The sequence below is a fragment of the Squalius cephalus genome, assembly GCF_949319135.1.
Source record: "Squalius cephalus genome assembly, chromosome: 24".
Lineage (NCBI taxonomy): Eukaryota > Metazoa > Chordata > Actinopteri > Cypriniformes > Leuciscidae > Squalius > Squalius cephalus.
In genome coordinates, this window is record NC_137145.1 from 30,078,459 (window position 1) to 30,098,078 (window position 19,620).

General features: G+C 40.0%; 1 protein-coding gene across 2 annotated transcripts in view; it reads left to right on the top strand.

Annotated features, from left to right (window-relative positions):
* apbb1 (amyloid beta (A4) precursor protein-binding, family B, member 1 (Fe65)) overlaps window positions 1–19,620 on the top strand; it is a 110,672-nt gene that overhangs the window by 63,303 nt on the left and 27,749 nt on the right. For both annotated transcript variants that reach the window (XM_079860639.1, XM_079860640.1), the window contains one exon: window positions 10,954–11,081. In XM_079860639.1, the coding sequence (XP_079716765.1) occupies window positions 10,954–11,081 (128 nt within the window). The remainder of the gene's footprint in view (window positions 1–10,953; window positions 11,082–19,620) is intronic.

A 19,620-nucleotide genomic window follows, 5' to 3' on the forward strand; every position in this document is an offset into this window, starting at 1 on the left:
ATGATGTTTGATTTATAAGTCCGTTGAAAATTGTTCTTGAATGATTTTATGTATAGTTAGGTAAAATCTCAGTTCTCTGGTTTGAAAAGAAGAGAATTGTTTTGTTCGTTCAGAGGTCCTTAAGGAGGAGGGGGTCTGGAATGTTGTGGGCTCGAGTTGTCATCTCTGAACCAATCATTCTTTTCCAAGCTATCTCACATTGACAAGTTCTTCCTTTAGCTGGGCTCATAAAAGTTCTTAGTTGGGGTTTTTCGTTGGTTAGCGTAGACTAGCTGGAGCCTGATTTTATGGCCCTGGATTGGTGATTTGGGTTCTGGAATGTTGAGTTCTGTATGGAGTTATGTTTGAACAAATCACCTGGAAGATTCATTTGTGTTTGATTCGCACCCAATCCTACATATCCCCTCTTCGTTCGGCGATGTGTTGAGATGAAGACATCGGTGAACGCTGGAGAAACACGGGTAGAAGAAGCAGACACATACACAGCAAACAACAAGACAACACCTCCATGACTGGTCACTGTACTGGTGCAGGGCCCTAGATTACTTAAGTATTAAAAGTTCAAGTTCATTTTCGCAATATAGTCTATTATATTGAATAGAGTTTAAATTTTGGGATTGTTATTCCAATTTGTTTCGGTACGGTGATTCTTTGATCAAATTCTGTGATTACAATTGTTTTGCTTGTTATCTTCTCATCTACGTTTTTCTAGGTTAAGACGTTTTACCTTTTATTTTCTGGTGACATAATTTGTGGTAACAATTATGTGACCAATCATGCATGGAGCTCTCTGGCTCACATTCGTTTTAAGGCGGCTTACAAGTATCAGGCGTGGTGTGTCAATCCTACTACCATGACCTTGATCCTTAAGGGGGTAGACATGCATTTTACCTAATAAAAGAAGGAAAGTTAAGGAAGAGGTAAAACAAAACAAAGCAGTTGTATGGCTTATGACTACTGTTGCGCAGCTAAGGTGTCAGGTATCACAGTGTAATGAGAGGTGTTCTACTTGTTGGATGGATAGCTACCATGTTTTCTATGATAAGTGTAGCTAAGTCGTTAAGCTAGTTTCTACTTGTGGGGAGAACATGTTTGTTGAATGTTTTCCATGGTAGATGTGGTTAACCTCTACGTGTTAGTGAGCATGTTAGTGGCGTAGTGCATGTATGTATGTATGTATGTATGCATGTATGCGTGTATGTATGTGTGTATGGTCAGATCTGACTCAGTCTGTTTTGCTCCCCCCTTTTCTTGAAGGCTTGCCCACGTGCTTCTTGGCTTAGCTTTGATGAGCTTAGATGAAGATTGGCTTGTTGCTAGGGCTGCTCGATTATGGGAAAAATCATAATCACGATTATTTTGGTCAATATTGAAATCACGATTATGTAACACGATTATTTCACATGACTGGGAACGTGTTGCATTTATTAAAAAAGACACGGTAACACTTTACAATAATGTTAATTAGTTAACATTAGTTAATGTATTAACTAACATGAACTAACAATGAGAAAAACATTTGTTACAGTATTTATTAATCTTTTTTAATGCTAGTTAATAAAAATACAGCTGTTCATTGTTTGTTCATGTTAGTTTACAGTGCATTAACTAATGTTAACAAATACAACCTTTCATTTTAATAACGTATTAGTAAATGGTGAAATTAATATTAACTAAGATGCTGTAGAATTATTGTTCATTATTAGTTAATCTTAACAAAGGTAAGTTAGTTATAATGCTAATTAATGAACCTTATTGTAAAGTGTTACCAAAGACACCTTTCAACAATTCTTAAAAATGGAAATGGGAACATTCATTGTACTTTTTGAACTATTAAAATAAATAATGTAACAGATAATACTTCAATGAGTATTTTAATAATTCCCGCAGGTCTACCACTTATAATGCGGGAAATTCCCCACAAACATTGATTCACTTTAGCATGTAGATTGTATGAGTATCTTAAATGAATCCACACAGATTATAAAATCAAATCAATAATTTTAAAACTTTCTCCAAGACGCAATTTCACAAACCGCGTGAGTGTTCAGCGGTGATGCGTCTCTCTCTCTCTGTCTCTCAAAATGCGCTGGACAAAGCAAGCGTTGAAACTACACATTCGCGTTTATGAGTCGGGACATGATGGAACTGTCACTTGTACAATCGGGCCAGCATTGCATCGTAACTAAAGTTTATCATTTTCACTTCTTTTTAAGTCTTATCAGTTTAAACATTCAAGCTGAGAGAGTTTATGGCATCGGGAAGGGCGGATGTGCGCGTGCGCGCGTCATTCAGAACACAAGACAAAATAAGAGCGTTCCTTCAAAACAGAAAATGGCAAAATAATCGTTTTTACTCGATTATACTATTTTGGTGATCGTTGGGAGCAAAAATCGAAATTGAAATTGAAATTCAATTAATTGCACAGCCCTACTTGTTGCATTTTTGCCTTAGAAAACGGATCTTCTATGATCTGCTGGGGGTCAGTCTAGTAAGGCAGGAAGTTCTCTGGCAGACATTGGGAGGCAGTTTGGCATGGATGCGTGAAGCTGTGGTGCAAAACTTTGTCTCCGTTGTTGCATTCCTCTTCTGATGCCTTCTGGTTGTGACAGACTTTCTGACCTTCTGTGCTTACTGTGGTTACTGTAGCACACACGTGGTTCTTGAGTTTGGAGCTTGTGTGATGGTTTCTTTGTGAGTGATGGGAAGCCAGTGTGGTGTTTTCTGGTACCTCTGGGTGTTTGTCAGTGGTTGGCTGTGAGAGACCCCTCTGTTCTGTGTTGTTGTAGAACAGGTGGTCGTCATCTTCATTATGAAGGTGTACCAGATGATCATTGGTCTTCCGTTCCATCGCTAGTCATAGCGAATTTGACTAATCTTGTTGGTCATTCGTGTTCAGCTTGTTTTCTATGAACACTTTCATTTGCCTCATTAGTTGCTCCATGTCTTCTGAGGGTAAACTGTCTTGTTCTTGGGCACACTCAGTGTTGTGTTTGACTGAGTGGTGCCGAGGTGAGTTTCGTCGTTGATTACTCACATTGAATGCTTTTGGATGCGTTGGATGACAGCCTTTGGACGTCCAGTTAGGATTCCAGTTGTTTCCTTCTTGTGGGTTCATTGAGAAGCGTGGCTGGTCCCATGGCTTTTCCATGCGGTTGGTGTGGTAGCTGTCATTGGCCTGGGGGTCACGTTCTCTGTGCACCTTGCGAAGGACTGTGGTGTTGTCCTGCCACTGGGTGTCTTCCAGTGCATAGCTTGTGTCTTGGCTGAAGGAGTTTGACACTGTGGATGTTTTCAAACCTTTCTTTGAGGACATCTTTTGTTTGATGTAGGCTTTGTGCGTCAGGTCACGTAGCTGTTGAATTGTCATTGTGTCTGGGCTGGCCATGAGATAAAGATGATGACTCAATCCGGGGTGCAGGTTTCTCAGGAAGAGGGTTTTGAAATTCACATCCTCTTCATGTTCAGGTGAGTTATGTGCACCAAAGAAGGCTTGTCGAAAACGGTGGTAGTAGGCTTGGGGAGTCTCGTGTCGACCTTGTTTGGTTTCCAAGGCGATTAACACACCGTGTTCCGACTCTGGGCCTGTGAATTCCTTAATCAGTGTCTCACATAGCAGCTGGTAGTTTGACTTGACATGAGCAGGTTGTCGGTCTAGGAAGCTTCTTACCTCTGGACTGCATGTGGATCGGAGGAGGTAGAACCTGTCTCTGTCAGTCACATGTGGTCTCACCTCTAGGTGGAAGTTGATATCTCGGATGTAGGCTTCAATGTCTTGGCCCTCCGTGGAGTTCGGGTTGAACTGAGTGATATTCTTAACCAGCTTGTTGAGATCTTTAAAGGTCATCGCCTGTGCAGCTTTGGAGTCTGCCTGGATGAGCTCTCGTTGTTTGTTGGCAGTGAACAGTTCTGTGGTGAAGGCTGGTGATGTTTTGGGTTGCGGCCATTCACCTTTTCTGTTGTATGGCAGTTCTTGGATGGAGGACTCTGTTCTGCTCAGCAGTGGTGATGCTGAGAGAGGTCTCTCCCTTCTTGGCTCTGGTTTCTGTTGGAAAATGTGCTGGAGTTCATCTCTGACCGCGTAGAGCTCGTCGTTGGCGTCATCTCGCTGTTGGGTCAGATGATCAATGTCAGCACTGCACCTTTCCAGGTGGTCTTTCAGAGCATTAATTTTAGAGTTCTTGTCTTTAATGTCAGCTTTAGCTTTTTCTAGCTGATGTTCAGCAGCCTGGAGTTGGTTTACCAGGTGCATCTGGACAGTCTTTAATTCTTGTTTGTCACGTTCAGTGACTGCAAGGGCTTCTTGGAGCTTGTCAACTTGCTTCTTTGTTTCTTGCTCCACTACATCAGGCATGAGTTTGTCTTGAGCTTTCGTTTTGAGCTGGTCTGTGCAGCGTTGAGTGTGCATCAGCTCTCTCAGGAACTCAGTGGTCTGACGCTTGAAGTCGTCCTGGACTTTCACTTCCAGCTTGTCCATGCGGCTCTGGGCACGTGTCAGCTCCTCCTGAAGGTGGGTGATGTGCTTGTCGCTTAGTGTCAGCTGGGCTGTGAAGGCATTGCTTAGGGAACAGATAATCTTGGTTAGTTCCACGTGGTTGTGGTTTTGGCTTGAATCATTTGTCAGGAATCTTCTCAGCGTTATGATTATTATTAAAAATAATAACAGTTCAATTGTCTTTGGTGTGAGGCAGTCTGTGATGCCTCTGAGCCAGGCGTCCACGTCATCAGTGGGGTTTGTCGTCCACGGCATGTTGGCACGCTGGGGTGAAGAGACTGACACAGATCTGTGTGGGGTGTGAGCCTACAGTATGTGGTTGAACAGCTAAGTGTCGTTTCAGTGACTGTACAACAATAGTGAAGTGTTGTAATGTCTAAGTGTTGGTCTCAGTGTAGACAGGTAGGTTAGTGATGTGGAAACTTCGTCACTCAACTGAGTGAGGGAAAAAGAGAGAAAAAGGTTAAAACAAATCTCAATTGAAGATTTTTTTTTTTCAATGGGAGAAATATTTCTATAAATATTTTCTATCAATGAAAAGCTGATTTTAACTCGTGATGTGAGGACTTTGTCACTCAACTGAGTAAGGGAAAAAGAGAGAGAGGTTAAAAACAATTTCAATAAAAAAAAAAGAAAGAAAATTCTTAACTAGGAGAAATATTATTTTTCTCGTAAATGTTTCCTATCAAAGAGAATCTGTTTCCAGAAAGGTAAACAATATAATTGTTTATGTTTTCCAACGAAAAAGTTTGACAGGATTGACACACCTTCAGTTTGGACCACTTACAGCTTTGCTGGGATGCTTTGAAGGCGACGGTTGCTCAACACTTGTCTCTGTTAATTGATCTTGGATAAGATGTCAAATTGTAAATTGCGTTTACAGATGCAGGGAGAGTATGGAGAACAGAGAGGGTTTGATTGAAAATCAAATACCTAATGACTGTTTTCTTTGGGAAGATTATCTTTCTTTCTTTAGACTCGATTGATGGTTCTCCCAGGTCTGTTCCCTACAAACGTGAAGAATCGGAAGGAATAAAGCAGGACAGAACAGGAAAGATGTAAGAAGGAAAGGAGGGAAGGAGATTGGATCCACAAGTGGCTCTGGAGCCTTTGTGTCGAACTACGATTATAGAATTGATAGTTGATAAACAACTAAACACCCAAAAATAAAACTTTGTAAGAGAGGATTATCTCTGATTTATTTGACACTTGTAGTGAGGTACCAATGTCTCCTATTGAGGCTCAGGTGTGTTACTCCCAAGCTAGAATAAAAAAGGAAAAAAAAAAAAAAATAATAAAGATGAAAGAAAGTAATAATGATACTGGACAAAATAAGAAAAAGGGAAATTAAATAAAGAGGTAAATGAGTAAATCAAATAGAATGGTTAAGTTTATAACCGTAACAAAAAGAAAGGAGGAACGGAGGATACAATGCAATAACAACAAATGAGCAAGTATGAGACTAACAATGTTTTGTAATAGGGAAAATGTTGGTGTAATAAGTTCTTAACTTTTACAGTTCAAGACTCATTCACCTGAAGTGATTGGATCTACAAGAGAAATTTAGAAATTATGACAATTATGAAATTAGATTTCTTAAAAATAAATCTAGGAATCATTACAAATTACCTGTTTAGAAAAATAGAATTTCCATTTTAATTTAATATTTCCTTTTTTTCTTTAAATCAAATTAGAATTTGACAATTAATAATCATAAACTAGTATTTTCTTTTTCAAGTAAAATGCAGGTAAACGGAATTAATAATTGCGACCCGAAATTTTCCTTTTCACGGAAAATATGGGTAATTAAAAATATGAGACAGGTAAAGTAAGAAAGAAGAAAAGACCAACAGGTGTAAAAATCAAGGTGTTTAAATGGTTAAATCACTTCAACGTTGTTCAAACAGACACTGTATTTAACCACTGTTGTTAATACTAATGACAACGTAAATAATGCTTAAGGCTTTAGCATATAGGCCTCAATGTAAACAACTGCTAAGGTTAGCTTAGCCACCATGGAGTTTGTTTACACTGTGGCGTTGGTCAGAGTTCCCCCGGAAGCGTTGGTTAAGACCGTGAAATGTCGGCGCATTTCAAACTGTACAAATGGGACACCACTCGTAGCTGTTTTTACGACGTGGGGCTTCACTCAGTTTTTTTTAAGAGTGATTAACTTTAAAGGACAGCTTTGTGCTGTAATAGATGGAACAATAGCGATCTCGGCGGATCGACGTCTCTGTGCAATGTTATCTGAGCACACAAAAACAACAGGGTTTTTAACTGTTGGTTAAGTTTCACCGTCAAGCTTTACTTGAACACAACTTAAAATAACTCCTATTTAATTACACTCGGACATACGCAGTGTTTATACGAGAATTAATTGAACAGACACAGATAAGCTTATAGTTTATCATGGGGATTGTAGTGGGACACGCACTGACAACCTGGGAAAAACTAAATGAGGAGAATATTCGTTCTTGCAGTCAGTGGAACTCGCACTGAATCATGTAAATAAGGACTTTATGAGGAACACGCTCATTCGTCCTTTACAGGGTTATTTTAATTACTGCAGTTTAATTTCGTTAAGCTCTCTGGCTGATACACACACACGTATAGCTTTGAAAGACGCTGGAACACGCAGACGTCAGTAAGCTATAATTATTTCAGAAATCGGGGAACCCGCCCAATTCTTACCTTATGTTGTGTGAGATTTTATATCTTGGGTTATTTTACAGCAGTTAAAATAAAATAACAAATAAAAAGAATAAAATAGGGAGGCAGACAAGACTAGAGTAACAGCTCGAGCAGCAGGCAGCAGCATTCAAACAGAGCGCGCGCATACGTCATACACACAGACTCTCAGAAGTTCGGATCTATCCTCCGCATACTATGCATACTATGAAAAGATAATTACTTCGTATATGCTTACAATTTAGGTTAAACTTCCCGCATTCGTCTCCACCAATATGTAAGATATTTGTAATTTGTAGTGATTACAATTTAGCTCAAAGGAATTATTAATGAATTTATAGGGAATTCGAAAGAGTCACTTATTACAACCGAGCAAATGACTCGTTCGCGGTTCATTTGAACTGGCTGTAACTATCAACTCTGCAACGGATATAAATATCCGAACTATAGTGTGAAACACTATAGTTAGCAAGGTAATTAGATCAGAAGTTTAAGACATTAAATTTTTGTAAGCACATAACACAAGTAATATTTCTCTTTAAAATACAAACAAGACTTTGATTATTCTAACACATACAACTAATATCTAACACAGACACACACATTCATACGCGTTGCAGAAAGAAAAGAGTAAGGAAAGATTAAGTTTTAAGAGTGAGTTTAAGAGTGAGATGATGTAATCCCAAGTTTCTATGCACTTATAAGACACAACCTGAATGAACCATCAATCATTAGTTTAACCCTTTTATCGTTTCCTAGGTTATTAAATCTGTATCAAATACACCAGTTCAGCTTAAGAGTCTGGAGGCAGTACTTGCTTGTCTTTGCTTTTGGGGATTCCCTTTTGTTGCGTGTAAGGGGTTTTCCCGGTCCGTTCGTTTGCTGGTCTCCTCGTGCCTGATGTCTGGGGCGGCCAATCACGTGTTGTGCTGGCGGATGAATTGAAAGTCTTTGTCTGAAGCTGGTTTTGTCGAATCGTGGAACGAAACTTTGCCGCAAAACTTAACTTAGAACCGAGACTTCTTCTTCAGATCTTGATTTGGGTTCTTTCGTCTGCGCGTTTTACATGGTTACTTGTCTGTCTTAGATCTTCATCTCCCGCTGCATTTTTGGTTCTGCGTTAAAAAACCTAAACTTTGTTCTGGTGTTATGATTTTAAACTCAAATGTCCGCCCAGCCTCCTGGATCAGTTCTAACCAATTAGACACTGTCTTTATTTAGGAGGTGGCGTTCTCTTCACTTCTTATCATAAATCAAGCTTATCTGTGCTCTCCTTACTCTCTAAGCTCTAGCAAAGAGTACAGAGGCCACAGCTAAGACATTATTACTATTATAAGAATACAAAACATTTTATACAGATTTCAATCAAGCCATCTTTTGAATCATGAGCATACGATCATATTGATATGAAACACAACACACTTTCATTCAAACATCTAACAGTTATAACAATTACATGAATTATATGGGATCTAAGCATATTAGACACACATTTATTATAGACACAAAATCGAATCATTGTAGTTGCATGATGTTTGATTTATAAGTCCGTTGAAAATTGTTCTTGAATGATTTTATGTATAGTTAGGTAAAATCTCAGTTCTCTGGTTTGAAAAGAAGAGAATTGTTTTGTTCGTTCAGAGGTCCTTAAGGAGGAGGGGGTCTGGAATGTTGTGGGCTCGAGTTGTCATCTCTGAACCAATCATTCTTTTCCAAGCTATCTCACATTGACAAGTTCTTCCTTTAGCTGGGCTCATAAAAGTTCTTAGTTGGGGTTTTTCGTTGGTTAGCGTAGACTAGCTGGAGCCTGATTTTATGGCCCTGGATTGGTGATTTGGGTTCTGGAATGTTGAGTTCTGTATGGAGTTATGTTTGAACAAATCACCTGGAAGATTCATTTGTGTTTGATTCGCACCCAATCCTACAGCTTTAATGACCATCCTTTATTTTTCAGTGCATTTGTTTTACAATATATGGCTATTACTGTCATGGGATTAATATTATAACTATTATTATGTAGTAGTGTAATGTAGACAGACACAACTAAAAGAGGATTGAATTTTTCTTTGTTTAATTTGCACACTGAATATGGGTTGGAGCTTTTAATTTTGAACTCTCAAAGTGCACCAGATTGATGAATTTAACATTAAAATGCACAAAATTTTCTTACGGGGGGCATGCCCCTCAACCCCCCTAGAAGGCCCGAGGTCCACCTACCACAGATTTACCAAACATCCTGTGAGAAACACTGGGATTGCTATGCCAATGTATCTTATAGCTTGTTTTTTTGGATTAATCACTTTGGAGTATAGTTCAATTGTATTAATAATTTTGCACTTATTTCATGTTAAACTCTGACTTATTCCTACTCGCTTAGTTTGGGTGTGGGGGGCGTTCAGGGACCTGGATATTGGATAGGGGGCACTGGCCCAAAAAAGGTTGAGAACCACTGCTATACGCCAATGCCCAAATGCGAAAATATTGATAGTAAGGGGTAGTAAAATCCAATCAAAGTCATGTGTCAGTCATTTTTTACGTGTTTTTTCATATAAATGTCTATAACTCCGAAGCAAAATGAGATATTTTAACTAAAATTGACACACATATGTATGGGCTCACTCTGAGGACACATAAAAAAAATGGTGGGACTGAGCCTCTTGGTGGCGCTATAATAGAACAAAACATGAAATTCCCATTGACTTTAATACAGTTTTCTGAAATAAAATGCTATACTTAACAAATGCATTGGTGTAATATTACGAAACTCAGAATGTGCCATCAGCACCATCCCCTGAAGGTACTCAAAATATTTCAAGATAGTGCCACCTAGTGGTCAAAAGTTACAACAAAATTTCCCAAAAGGCTAATAACTTTTGAATAAATCTAGCTATTGAAATGCCACTGGTCTTAATAGATTCCCTGGGTCAAGCCGAGAACATAGATACCAAGTTTTCCTTATTTGGCCGAACTTCCTGTCCGCCATCTTGATTTTCAGTCAAAACCTACTTTTTCTAACTCCTCCTAGACCGTTTGTCCGATTTTCACCAAAATCGAATCGTATCATTTCCAGACCGTGCCGACTAAAAGATGTGGATTTCGTGTCGATTGACGAAACCGTTTTCGTATAGCGCAGCAGCAAAGTTGAGGCATGATGCTAAAAGCACTATTCAGGCTTTATCTTTGCAATACCTTGACATATTGACACCAAACTTTGTATGTGTCATTGTCACTTCACTCTGACCATATCACATCAGTTTTGTAACTGCGCCACCTATTGGTCAAAAGTGATAATCCATTAAATCATATTTTTATTTACTGTTTATATGATTTTTCAGGCATTTTGCCTAAAATCCTCTTTAATGTCTTTAATTGCTCATTGTTGCAGTTGGTCTGACACTTTAAGCAATGTTGGCATGTCTTGTCATCTGATTGTGCTTGGCCCCGGTAATTGCTGCTTGCAGCTATATTTCTGATTGTATTCGTCAGAAAGAAGAAAGTCATATACACCTAGGACGACTCGAGGCTGAGTAAATCATGGGCAAATTTCATTTTTGGTTGAACTATCCCTTTAATTGCCACATCTCTGACAATTATTTGCAGTTTTTTACAATGCAATCAAAGACAAGAAATGAAAGAGAAATGTTAAGTTGAGTACACTGTTTACTCTGTGTTAAAGTATATCACGCTGTGTGCTCTGTCTGTGTACTGCATATGCAGTTGGGCATCCAGGATTTGAGTATATTGTATATTTTGTGTGCTGTGAGTAGGGGAAGGAAATGCTGCTGGTGCTGGAGAACGAGACACTGAATCTGATTGAGTCTCATGGACGAACACTGCTCCATTCTCAGCCAATCGTCAGCATCCGTGTGTGGGGAGTGGGACGCGATGATGGCAGGTGAGTCTGGAAGCAACTTCTGTAACAGCAATGCTCTAACTGATGCTTATTTTTTATAATTAAGATGATGCTGAATTACTTTGTAATTGTGTTTTCATTTTGTCTGTCCTGCTGCATCCCGGATCCCAGGGAGAGGTAGTGTGTTGCTGTATATTGTATTGTATTGTATTGTATTGTATTGTATTGTATTGTATTGTTTGCTTGGTGTGCTAGCTATTACAGTATCAAGCATAATGCATCCAAAAATTTAACTTTTGTAATTTTTCTCACCCACATATCGATTCAACTTTCATCTGTGTAACACAATAAGACAATTCTGGAACAATTTTTATGCTGCTCTTTTACAGTTAACTACTGTTCAAACATTGATGCCACAGCTGTTAAGCTTATAAAAACAAAGGAAAAGTGTTATTCTGGGTCATGCTAAGTCACTTGGCTGCAACTACAGTGCATGCAGAATTATTAGGCACGTTGATTTTCTGATCATATTTTATTCCCAGGTACATTTTGCCAATTCCAAACCATATTAATCTTAATAACTACTATTAATTTTCTATTTAATCATTTATAAGTGATATATAATTGTTCATGAAGGCTGGAAATGAGAAACACCTTTAATTCAGGTGTGCAGAATTATTTGGCACGTTTACTTTTACAGATAAAATAAGCCAAAAAAGAGATTTAACTAAGACTGAAAAGTCAAAAATTATTAAATGCCCATGAGAAGGATACAATACTAATGCAATACTAGAGATTGCAGTTAAGGCATGACCATTGGACAGTGAAATGTTCATTGGGTCAGCAGGGTCAGACAAAAACAGGTGGAGAAGAAAAGACACGTTAACTGCAAAATAATTAGGTGATTAGGAGTCCCGGTTGTTCCCTTAGTACAATGCCTGTTGCTGGACCTGGTGAGGTGATGTCTTATTGCGGCTGCACTCCGGTTGACTGGAGGCACAGAATGGTGAACCACAGTAGCATCCTGGTACAGAAAAGAGAGAGAGGGAGAGAGAGGTAGTAGGTCAGCGAGGGTTGTCCTTGGTTGGACAGGACAGTCTTTTCGCTTTGAGGACTGCAACTGAGTTTAGTTTGTATTGGCCCCTCCCTGCCTTTCCCTGCCAGCAGCCACATGTCTTTTAATTTGATTACGGTGGACCCATTTGAAAACTGTCTCTTTCTGTCCCCGGCTTAGTTGGATTCGGTGTGCAACCAGGGAGAGTTTGTCTACAATCTCATGAGGTCCCATCCAGTGGGGCAGAAATTTATTTGACCATATCCTGGATACGGCTCCTCTGTCGGTGTGTTGTCTGTCGTGCTGGCAGCCAGAGGTGCAGCGGTTTCATCAGTCTCGCAGGTAGGCTGGTTGGAGACTGTGTATACCACAAGGTCTTCTGTCAGCTCCGTTCTGCATATCTGGTCTTTGGCCACTGGCATGACATAAGTGATGGAGATGATTTTTGTGAACACTTGTATGTGCTCCTTTCTGGTATCATTGAAGCTGGAATGGCCCAATGATTGGTAAGGTGAGTTCAAAGTCATGAAAGTCATGACTCACTAGACATCCCAGCTGGTAGTTCTTGGGAATTGTGATTGTCCGCTGCCATGCAGTTGTTGAAGAGGATATAGACTACACGGGATGACACTTCAGTAAGGGGTGTGAGTCCAAGTTCCACGCATTCAGGTGAAGGTTGGAAGAAGCCTAGCATGTGGTTTAGGGTTTGACCACATTGCATGTTTAGCCGAACAGCGCCCCCTTTTGTGTAAGCTGGTACCACAGTTTCCTGTTCGATTAGGGTGCAGACCTCTGGAATGGTCTGGCCTGACAGGAGGTTCTCAGTGTTGACCTGCAGACCAGATATAAAGCTGTAAAGTCAATGGTGCCCACACCACTTCATTAATAATGTCCACGTGAGCCTTGAGGCGAATCAAGATGTCTGCTCCAATGTAGACATCAAGGGACGGGTCTGGAAGGACCAGGAAGTAATGGGTCAGACACCTGTAGTTCCATTTCAAGTTCAAAGCGCAGATACCCTTGGCCGTCACCATGGTTGATGGGCATGTGTTCAAAGGAAAATGGGTGTGCTTGCTGGCAAAAGGAAGGTTCCGGTGTGTCTTCAATGAGAGCATTGAATAGTGAGAGACTGATGAAGCAAACTGAGAAGCGAAGACCAGGAGACTTGGTTCTTTCTTAAGCAGGATTCTTTATTGAGAACACGAGCTGTCGTAGCTGCAGTCATCAAGTCTGACTAGGGCAGTTGACATTGTAGTTTATATACATTTCAAGGGGGAGGGATTTACTGAGAGGACATAGAGGTGGAGAATATGTAATAGGGGTGCACGATATATCGACGCGATATCGTTATCGATAATTATCGTTATCGCGATATATCACGTTGCCCAATATTATATCGAAAGTCTTGCGATAATTATGCAATATTTTGTTTATGATGCATCCTGTACACGACGCTTGGACAGGGTTAACTTTTCATGCTACAGATTTCCCACAGTGGTCAGAAAGAACAGGGGAGGACACTTCGTTTCTCTCAGTATAACTCTAGAGTCGCTACTCGCTCCAAAGCTAATTGCCGTCACTCTCTCACTTCTTCCTCGCTCTACCACACAGTCCCCCCACATACACACTTGCCGGCTCGACGTACACACCAGTGCACAAGTATAAACATCAGGCCACCTGGCCACTTCATGCGTTTTCTCAGATCGGATAGCTGTCTGATTTATCAAAACGATTCCATTTACACCTGGTCACTTAAATGTGTTTTTTCAAAACGGATATAAATCCGATCTTCAATTCCCGCGCTATATGCAGATTTAGTAGTTTACATGCAACCAGTAAAACTTGTCCTGTTCTGTAGACGGTTATTATTTATTCATGTAGTACCAGTCCAGTATGACTGTCAGTTGAAATAAACCTTGTGTTGTTAGAAAACTTGTTTTATTTGTTATGAATCTATTTTGATGCGTTTTCCCCTAACTTTTGTAACCAAAAAGTGCTAGTCGGTGGAGGAATCATACACCACTGATTTATTGCAAAGAGTTTCGGGAGGGATGGTGTCCTGCGGAGACACCCTTCTAAGTCCTTTTCCTCTTTTCCTGCTGATGGAGTAATGTCCACTTGGGATTCTGTCCTCATTTCGACCACAAAGCTGCAAAGTTCGTGAGGAATTTCACCCAAGGGAGTCGAGGCTGGAGCATAATTTCCCATGCACCAAGGAAAAGTCATTGGCAAGAGTAGATCTGTCAGGATGGGAGTAGCTGAAGTTAGGTTGCAGGATGGTAACCCAGGAATGCAACACGGAGAAGCTGGGGGAGTTGTGATGTTGACATGTATTCTTGTTGGATATGGGGTGTGCCACCCATGGGATTCCTGTTCCTAATGAAGGCGGGTGTGGCATGCAAACATTCTTTTCAGCAAACAAGGCATTTTTTGACATATTCATCAGCTCTAAGAATGTTGTTTGAGGAGTCTACACTTTGTGCGATGTCCATGACGTAATGACAATCTTGATCATGTTGATGGATGACTGAAGGTTCCGTATGTGAGTCTCTGCGTTGTGTATTTTTTTCTTTTTCTTTTGTGATATTTGGCTCGGCAGTGGGTCTAGTTGTTTTCTAGAGGTGGTGGCTTCATACACAGGTGAGGAGGTCGGTGCATATGGGTCTCGGGACAGCCATCAAGTGGTATCTGCACAGAGGAAGAAAGAAAACAAAAGACGACAGAGCAATATTTGTTCAAACACTAGGGTTGTATCCTTTTCCGAGTCTGCTATTGTTGTTCCTTCTTTCCCTATTTCTTAATTCCTGCCACACCTAAAGAACAGTGAGGTAAGGATGGACTAGTGGATGGGGAAAGCCTATAAGGGAGTCTTCACCGCAGGGTTGGCCCCCGAAGCCTGTTGCATTCGGTTCTTCCCTGGGCTCCTCACTGGTCTGTGTGTCCTATTCTGTCCCTGTAGGTGATTTGCAAACTACTGTGCAACATCTCCATCTTCCTCTGAAAACATCAGTCACAGCAGACATCATAACCCATAGAGGATGGATAAGTGCATGGCTTGTGCTGTAGCATAACATTTAAGGCTGTGAGTCTACTTAACCAGTGTCCCCCAAAGGAAGGCTGAGACAGTTACTTTCCTTTGGTTCTATTAAAAAAAAAAGTAGGTTACTGGGGTAATTAAGCACTCACAGCCCAAATGGTTAACACCTCAACAAGCTGCCCCATGAGTTTAATGACGAGGGGAGGGGCTGCTTCAGAATAGCAAGCAGATTGAGTAGAAGTAGAGCTGGGCGATTTTTTTTCCCCTAAAAAAATATGCGATTTTTTTAATTAAAAACTCGATTTACGATTCGATTCGATTCCCCCCCCCCCATTTAAAACAAAATAACTGTGAACTGTAAATATATTTTAAAAATATATATTTATTGTATTTAATTAAAGTGCATCAACATAAACAAAATTTTGTTTGTCTGTTTAGATAGTCACTGTCAGATTACACTATTTTGACTCCTAAAAATCTTGTCATGTCGTGGACAAGAAACATGTTAGACTACACATTGTTTTACGACCAGTCATCGCGAGCCGTCTCACACACTCATTCACTCGCACATATAGGCTACACAAGCTCACTCACATAGCCTACACAGTACACACACACTCACACTGTGGATTAGCAAACAGGCCCGGTGGTGGTTTAGATGGACTACCCTTTCCTGAGGTCCTAGAGCAATGAGAGTTCGATTAAAACACTCAAAAAAAATTGAAAAAAAATTCAGGACACTTTAGACTTCAGATACACCCTTCAGAGCGTGATAGACACCACCCTAAAACTATTGTGGTTTATAGAGACATTTCTCTTTTTGAAGAATATGTGACTTATAAGGACCAAAACAAACATTATTGGGACTGTAAAGGGACAATGACGTCACTTGCTCATTAACATAAATACACATTAACCTGACACCACCAAGCATTAATGGGACTTGAATTATTATTTTATTGCACAACTCTAACATCACCAGTGTTAGTTGGTGACACTGACTAACAGCCAGATAACACCCTGTAAGAGCTAAACAATAGATTGTCACACAACACCAATGCCATGACAATGAGAATTGAGCAAAAAAGGTCAAATAAGTTATTCTTACCCAACTTCAAAAGACCCATGGTTGCTCATAACAAAAAAAAAAAAAAAAAAAAAAAAAAGCTGTTTTACAGTTTGCTTTTGTGACGGCCTCTATTTAAAACATTAAAGGAACTTTGGACTTTTGGGACTTTAGCTTATTCGTCGTATCCCCCAGAGTTAGATAAGTCCACACACACCCTTCTCATCTCCGTGCGTGCCGTAACTCTGTCTAACGCACCCACCGCTAGCCTAGCTTAGCACAAACACTGGAGGTAAACGGCTCCAGCTAGCATACTGCTCCCAATAAGAGACAGAATAACGCCAACATTTTCTTATTTACATGTTGTGATGTGTATAGTCACAGCGTGTACAAATAACAAGGTCACATGAGACAGACATCTTCTAACCATACACATACTGGGAACTATATTCTCAGAAAGCGAAGCACTGCTACTTCTGCGGAGGGATTTGCTCGCAGGACCTGAGAAGCCCCGTGGTGAGGGGCAGAGAGTTCGCTCAGAGGGTTGCGCTAATCACTCCAGCCAGCAGTGCTTCGTCTTCTATATAGTAAGAGAATATATATATTCCTATATATAGTAATGAGAATATAGTTCCCAGTGTGTATACGGTTAGAAGATGGCTGTGTATCATGTGACCTTGTTATTCATACACACTGTAACTATACAAATCACAACATGTAAATAGGAGAATGTTGGCGTTATTTTGTCACTTACTGGGAGCAGTATGCTAGCTGGAGCCGTTTACCTCCAGTCTTTGTGCTAAGCTAGGCTAGCGGTGGGTGCGTCAGACAGAGTTACGGCATGCACAGAGATGAGAAGGGTGTGTGTGGACTTGTCTAACTCTGGGGGATACGGCGAATAAGCTAAAGTCCCAAAAGGTCGGCGTGTTCCTTTAACACAAACATAGAAACACCACCACAATTGTCAGTGTATTTAAATCTTTTCTTTTCTGACTGCCTCTTTGCAGCTATTCCTCTATTTCGAACAAAGTCCCTTATATTTTGCACTGTTCTTTGTGCCAACACGGGGTCTTCCACCAGTTTGCAGTGACTGCATTCAGTTTTGGTGGCCAGTTTTCCCCTGCTTATGACCTTTTGAAGTGTCGCATTACTGCGGCGACCTCAGCCTTAGACCACACTTTCTTTGCCACTCTTCTGGATCCATGTTCCTCATCAGCATAATTCCCTGGAAGATAGGCAAACAAAAAAAGAATACATCACAAACAAAATGTGTTGTCCAGTTGAAGCCATCAAAACATGAGTTCAGTTAATGCCACAGTTGACAAGAAATTGCAGTTTACTTTTCTTAATTCACTCTGGGTATCAGTTGGTGTCTCACTCGATGTGATTTCACCAACTTTTACTAGCCCACATTAGAGTGTGGACAATATGGAGTGTATTATTAGAATGTCTTTACTGTTCATCTATTTATGTGGCCAAACCTTTTGCTATTTGAATTAATTGCAGTAAGTAATACTACAATTAGTAACATGTCTTAAGTAATTTTGGCATTGTACTTCAACACACCGTATTTTAATTGAAACCAAGACTATGGGGTTTAAGGTCTGATTCTCAGTTTAAATCTGATTTCATAAGGTTAGCTAAATAGTGTTGGAACTTGGTCTGAAAGTTTAGTCTTGATATTGAAACTGTACGTAACAATCAGCTTAATACTACTTTTAACCTCTTAATCTTCCAGATTTTGTGGCTTGTTGTGACTCAGTCATTCAGACCAATTCATTTTTAGTCTTTTAACCAACTTGCTAAAAAGAGAATTAATAGAACGTACTCATGGGCAATCAAGAGAACATGTGAAGAGAAGGAGGTAACTTTACTTTTATCTCAAATTCAGTATACATTTCCTGATAATAAAGTAAGTGTATATGCTCCCTTGCAGACAAGATGTTTTGTACAAATGCAGTACAGTTAAATTTAGGGCTATTCATTTATATCTCTTTCTTTAAGATTACTCTTGCATTTTGATAGTTGAATACATCACAAAGACGTGCATAATAATCCTTCTGTTAAAGGGATACTTCACCGTTTTTTCATATTAAACTATGTTATTCCCTTAACTAAGACGAGTTGATACATACCTCTCTTGTCTCAGTGCGTGCACTCAATCGCTCTGGCGCGCGGTGTCACTTTGATAGCACTTAGCTTAGCCCAGTTCATTCATTAGGGACCAAACAGAAATGAAGCTAGAAGCGACCAAACACCTCCACATTTTCCCTATTTAAATACAGTTACACGAGTAGTTACACGACCAAGTATGGTGACAAAATAAAACATGGCACTTTTCTAAGCGGGTAAAAAGGATAACTATAATGTATGGCGGAATAGCACTTGGGACTCAAGAGCACTTCGACTTGGCGCAGTAAAAAGTCACGCTTGAAAAATCCTCTCCCTCTCACTTCTGTCAGTAGAACCAACGTGACTTTTTACACCTAGTCGAAGTGCTCCCAGTGCTATTCCGCCATACACTATAGTTATCCTTTTTACCCGCTTAGAAAAGCGCCACGTTTTATTTTGTGTCACCATACTTGGTCGTGTAACTGTATTTAAATAGGGAAAATGTGGAGGTGTTTGGTCGCTTCTAGCTTCATTTCTGTTTGGTGCCTAATGAATGAACTGGGCTAAGCTAAGTGCTATCAAACTGTCGCTGCGCACCAGAGCGTTTGAGTGCGCGCACTGAGACGAGAGAGGTATGCATCAACTCGTCTTAGTTAAGGGAATAACAGTTTAATATGAAAAAATGGTGAAGTATCCCTTTAAGGGAGTTGGGCAAAATAAGAATTTCATTGTAGGGTATAAACCACTGTGTTTCTTCTGTGCATAGACAATAAACCTCTTGAATCTGAATCTTACCTTCAGAGGGAGGTACACTCTCACTTAATGTGGACGACACAAATGACACTGATCCTGTTGAAAACAATTTAACAAGTTACTTTTGTCACAGGAAAAAATACATTTTATCAGCAGTGACTATGAATTGAGTTAACATACCAAAGTCTCCCATGTCATGGTCTTGCTCTGTGGTTGTAGAGTCAATATCCATAGGCTCCACTGTTCCAAACTCTGATGCGGTGAGATCTGTGTTGCTGTCATCAGATTCGCTCCCACTGTCTTCAGCATCACTTAACGCAATCTCATCTGGAAAATGGCATTAGTAAAACTCAGAGGTGTAAAGAGTACTTGAAAACCATACTTGAGTAAAAAGACAGATACCTTGCAGCATAAATTACTCTATTACAAGTCACCAATACGAGTAAAAGTGATTAACAATACTTTAGTATTTTACTTCTACTAAATATAGGCTCAAAGATGCACTAGTCCTTGACACCTGAGACATGCAGGTGAAAATAAGAAACAATTGATTTGTAAA